Below are 5,776 nucleotides of genomic sequence, written 5' to 3'. Positions count from 1 at the left end.
GTTTAGCTAGCCTTGAAGAAATATGCCAAAAACCAAGTACCTTTTTTATTAAAAATAACTATCTACAAGACATTTTTATCAACAATATACATATCTGTGTTTCAATTAATTGTATTACCCAAAGGTATAAAAAAGTGTAGACAATAAACATTAAAAGGTAGTAGAGAATCTCTGGTGCCAATGTCTCCATATGGTCCCAAAGGGAGTACTTAGTCAATACCTCTGGAGAATTGCAATGACAAGCACATGTGAGATGTCTATAGCAAATAACATTGTGTGTCGCATATCTTGGAACTAGTACTGGTGACAAAGTCAATAGCGAATCGATAAAGTTTCACTGTCGACATTTACTGCAGGGTTGCTCTTCAAGAGCAATATATATCAGAGCTTATATCTTGCCATCTATTGCCGGCAATTTGGTAGTTTCACAGCTACATGTTCATTTGCATGAAAACTTCGTGGCGGCAACATTATTGATATTTTAATATAAAAGCAAATATTGAATTGTTTTTTGTTAAAATATTTGTTATTATGTAATTGGATGTAAAATAGCCTATTTTCTAAATTTTTTAAGTGATTAAATCCGCCAAAAATACGTTTTAGAAGCTATCTCACAGATGCTTATATCAAGATATAAAAAGCCCACACAAATATTGCCTCTGATATAATTTATATCTAGCGACCAAAATGACAGTTGCACAGCAATAAATTTTATCCCATGGAGACGGAGATAAATGAGAATGTTAGTTCCCATCACAATTCTTGTAGGGTACCTTGTATAAATTCGCCTTGGTTTTTGTTTTGCTCATCCCATTCAAGGCAAATTGAATTTCGCCTTGGCCCATATTGAAAAAGAAGCCGGCGGAATGCACGTATTCCTGAAAATAGTTTTATTTGGATTATTGATTTCCTGCGACAACGCAAGTGCCGTTGACCCTAATGGCTACTTGGCATACTGCCCATGCATGGGTAAGAATGAATACATGCTTAATTGAATTTTTCCCGAGATTGCATCTTTAAACTTATTGTTTTAGGCCGCTTTGGTAATCAAGCCGATCATTTCCTAGGCGCCTTGGCCTTTGCAAAGGCTATTAATCGCACACTCATTTTACCGCCATGGGTGGAATATAGGAAAGGCGAAATACGGTCCACACAAGTACCTTTCGATACATATTTTCAAGTGGAGGCATTGGGAGAGTTCCATCGTGTCATTCTAATGTCTGATTTTATGCAACACTTGGCGCCCACAGTTTGGCCGGCCAGTAAACGTATCTCCTTTTGCTATATGGAAAGAAAAAGTTTGAGTCCCAGTAAAGTTTCCAAAGCAGACTGCCACGCTAAAGATGGAAATCCGTTTGGGCCATTTTGGGATACCTACAACATTTCTTTTGTTAGCTCCAAGTTTTATAGCCCACTCAATTTCGATGTACACCACAGTACCATGGCTTCAAAGTGGCAAGAACAATTTCCTGCTGCAGAATGGCCCGTCATTCCTTTTACCGGTGCACCCGCTAGCTTTCCCGTGCAGTCGGAAAATAGAGATTTACACCGGTACCTGCGTTGGTCTAATACATATGAGGAAATGAAGCGTGCATTTATCAAAAACAAACTACCCCGGGGTGCCTTTATCGGTATACACCTCCGCAGTGGTATTGATTGGGTGCGCGCCTGCGAACATGTGCGAGATAGTCAACAACTATTCGCTTCACCACAATGTCTAGGATATAATAATGAACGCGGCTCGCTATATTTTGAGCTCTGCTTGCCATCTAAAGAGCTTATCATAAGACAAATTAAACGTTTGATTAAAAGCGTAAAGCAAAGTAATCCCAAAAATGAAATACGTTCTATATTTGTAGCGGCTGATGCTAACCACATGCTATCGGAACTAAATACAGCGCTTTCGCGTATGAATGTTACCGTCCATAAATTGAATAATGATGTCCCACATTTGGACTTAGCCATTCTGGGTTCGTCGAATCATTTTATTGGCAACTGCGTTTCGTCATTTAGTGCATTTGTTAAGCGAGAGCGGGATGTTAAAGGTTTACCTTCCTACTTTTGGGCGTATCCTAAGGAAAAGGAACGTCAGCATGTACGCGCGCATGAAGAATTGTAGAAAATGCATTGATTTATTTAGCTACATATACAAATAAAAGACCAAGTGGTGAAATGATTGATCTTAATGAACTGCAAATAAGATGCTCTTGGCTTAAGGCCATCTACTTAACACAATACATATGTATGTATTACTCGCATTTAAACAAATGGTAATTCTCATTTACATACAAACATTCTTAAGGAAAAAATTAATTATAAATTATTTTACTTTACATACTTTTAAATTATTTACTTTTTAATTAATACAAATCAATGTAACTTTGATTGCTATATTCTAAATAATTATACTGAATAAATATTTTTTAGTGGAAATCACAAAAAATATCGTAATTCCCTACCTATTAAACAAAAATGGCCATGTGGGGCAAAGCCTAATTCCCAGTTTTCGAAATTTGATATTTTAGGTTTTCGATAGTAAAATAAATTAATTGAAAAGATCATTCATCCATAGATCAGATTTCAGTCTATTATATCGATTGCTGAGTGGAAGATCGATATATCTCGGCTGCCAGATCGAAAACGCCCTATTTCAAAAAAACTTCAGAATTTTATTGAAAAACACCCTTTCACAGAATTTGGTTGAAGAACGTCCTATCTCAGAATTCGGTTAAAAAACGCTTCACTTCAAAATGTATTGAAAATGTGCGGATATAGGGCGTTTTTGAATCTGAAGAGTGAAACATGAACACTACGTGCTAACTTAAAACAAAAAATAAAATAAAATAAATTTAATATACAACACTTTTATAAATGGACTAAAAAGTAGAAAATAATATTTCTAAGTCCCACAGAATTTGTTTTGATAACTTTTGATTTTTAAATTTTAGCAAAAGTCATTATAAACAATTAATGACATTGAAAACGAGAAACGTGGAGCGCATGCAGTACAAAGCATTCGATTTCATTGACAATAATCAAACTACATAACATTCTACAGCGAAAGTACAAATTTGAGATCGATTTTAAGCGGTCGTTATTCATATGCTCACATATGTACATACATATGTAACTTTTCATATCAATTCAAGTGTATTACATGCGCCCCACGCTTTTCATTTTCAATGTCTTTAATTGTTTATAATGACTTTTGCTAAAATTTCAAAATCAAAAGTTATCAAAACAAATTCTGTGGGACTGAGAAATATTATTTTCTACTTTTTAGTCCATTTATAAAAGTGTTGTATATTAAAAAGTTTTTTTTTTTTATTTTATTTATTTTCTACTTTTTAGTCTTGTCCTTACAAAATTTTCATCTTATGCTTCATATCGACTGCTGAGTGGAAAATCGACCTATCTCGGCAGCCAATTCGAAAATGCTCTATCTCAAAAAACTTTTCAAGAACGCCCTATTTCAGATTTTTATTGAAAAACACCATATCTCGGAATTCGGTTCAAAAACGCCCTATCTTACTTCAAAATGTATTAAAAATGTGCTGATATAGGGCTTTTTTGAATCGGCAGCGGAGGTAGGGCGTTTATGAAACAAATTCTGAAATAGGGCGTTCTTGAAAAGTTTTTTGAGATAGGGCGTTTCGAACTGGCTGCCGAGATAGGTCGATCTTCCACTCAGCAGTCGATATATTCATAGTACTATGATATTAAATTTTGCAATAGATATTAAAATAATTCAACTTTTGTTTGTATTGTTTGCTCACATTTAGTATATGCCTACATATGTACATACATACATATAGCAGCAATTAATTTGATTTAAAGAAATGGCGTGTCGTCCATTTCCGCTGTAGCGTATGTAGTGCATATTTTTAACTTCTTCTATATAATAGAATATTTATCCGAGCTCAGCCAGGTCCAGAGAACGTATATTTATAGAGAAGGTCCAAGAACTGTGAATGCCACATTTTACGAGCCAACAAAACTGGCGAAGCGCATTTTAAGAGCGACAAATATTTGGAATACTTAACAGCGAAAGCAAAATACAAAGCAGAAAAGAATATTAACAGAGCTAAATCTCACGAGAGCGTTTGGACTGTTAATTAAATATGAATATTGATGATTTTGTGATATTTTGGAGTGTTCGATTTTTTGTAAGAATAATTATTTTAGTAAGAAAATTAAATTTTTTCGTTGATTTGTACAAGTAACATGCAATTAAATCGAAAATATTATATAACATTTTCCGATTTTTGTGATATTTTTTTAATGATTGCAAATAGAAAACTCTCATAAGTGTTTGCGTTTTTTGTGAAAACATTTTTTGACAAAAAAAAAATCCTCTTTTCCGGTTATTTCTACAAATATCGTGAAAATAAATCGAAAAGTTTATATAGAATTTTTTCGATTTTTGTGATATTTTGTTAGATTTTCAACTTTAAAACTTTTTTGGTGTTAGCCTTTTTTGTAAATAGATTTGTAGGGGAAAAAATGTCTTTTCGGTGATTTGTACAAATAACGTTAAAATAAATCGAGAATATTATATAACATCTTCCAATTTTTGTGATATTTTCAAGTAAAAAACTGTATTGGTATTGGATTAAAAAAAAATCATTTTAGATTTTTTAAGGTCTCTCGCTAAACTAGGCCGAAACTATTTGATATTTTTTTCCATTTTCCATTTTGGACTTAGACATTTTTTGAACTAAACCTAAATGTATAAAGCACATATTTGTAAACTCCATTTCATTACCTATTTCTGCTACCAAATTTTTCATGCATCCAAAAAGACAAACAAATGAGAATGTAAGTAAGTATGTATGCATTTATAAATGTACATATAAACACACATATACATGATTGTTCTGCTTTCGTCTTCCCCTCGCCGCTTCCATCCACACAAATTATTCAATTTCTGCGAATCGCCAACAGATTGGCACGTGCGCGAAACCATTAACCCTTCGTTTACGAAATATTTAGATTTTCGCATAACTTTGCATTTAATAGGGCAATACTTGTAAATTTTGTATGGAGAATAATATTAATTAATTTTAAATTCTGCATGTAACCATGTTCTCGACGATACATGTAACTTTCATCAAGATTAACCATAAAAATTGTGCTTCATTAGCAGTTGGAACCAGCTGAAACCAAAAAAAACTATGGAAAATTTTTGAATCTTTTATGGTACTGAAGATTTGCTTACGGATGAAAAATATTAAACATCGTCCGTGCATATATGTAAATATATTTTTATAAACGCTTTGAAGTATAGAAAATTGTAATATTAAAAAATAAATATAATAATTTTTTTGTTTATATATAAATGGTGTTCAAGGCACATTGACCCACCTGTACAAAAATCGTGGCGCGTTATGAACAAAAATCTTACAATTTCGGATCGAAAAATGTGAAAACGAGCTACGTTGCCACGTTACATCTGTGAACTTCCGATAAAACCAAATATGTTTGTGATTTTAGAAGTTTTTATTTTATTAAAAAAAAAAAATCAATGTATTTTCCTGCAGAAACGTACACTTTTATTTAATGTTTATTAAAATTACATGTCAAAAAATAGTTAATGATTGAAATATTGATATGGAACATAGAAATAGAGTTTTTTGTCAAAAAATACCAAAAATTTCCAAAATTCGAGATAACTTATTTTACTGGATATAGAGAAATAGTTGCCACTTTTCACTTGGCTGGCCGAGATTTCTTCATTTTAAGATTTTAGAATTTTTGTGTCGGATTGAAAAAGTTG

The 5,776-nt window shown here is 32.7% G+C and overlaps 1 protein-coding gene across 1 annotated transcript; it reads left to right on the top strand.

Moving 5' to 3' along the window:
• The first annotated feature begins 775 nt into the window (after positions 1-775).
• On the top strand, positions 776-2,149 carry O-fut1 (O-fucosyltransferase 1). Its single transcript, XM_017623157.1, has 2 exons — positions 776-969; positions 1,035-2,149. Exons 1-2 carry the CDS (start codon positions 867-869, stop codon positions 2,117-2,119), a joined length of 1,188 nt encoding a protein of 395 aa, XP_017478646.1. The 5' UTR covers positions 776-866; the 3' UTR covers positions 2,120-2,149.
• The last annotated feature ends 3,627 nt before the right edge of the window (positions 2,150-5,776 follow it).

This window comes from Rhagoletis zephyria, unplaced genomic scaffold (genome assembly GCF_001687245.7).
Source record: "Rhagoletis zephyria isolate East Lansing unplaced genomic scaffold, Rhagoletis_zephyria_1.1 Rzeph_scaffold_03064, whole genome shotgun sequence".
Lineage (NCBI taxonomy): Eukaryota > Metazoa > Arthropoda > Insecta > Diptera > Tephritidae > Rhagoletis > Rhagoletis zephyria.
This window is presented reverse-complemented; position numbering and strand designations above follow the sequence as displayed.

Coding starts and splice junctions, on each gene's coding strand:
- O-fut1 (XM_017623157.1), top strand. CDS start 867: ATGCACGTATTCCTGAAAATAGTTTTATTTGGATTATTGATTTCCTGC. Junction 970..1,034: donor GGCATACTGCCCATGCATGG/GTAAGAATGAAT, acceptor TTATTGTTTTAG/GCCGCTTTGGTAATCAAGCC.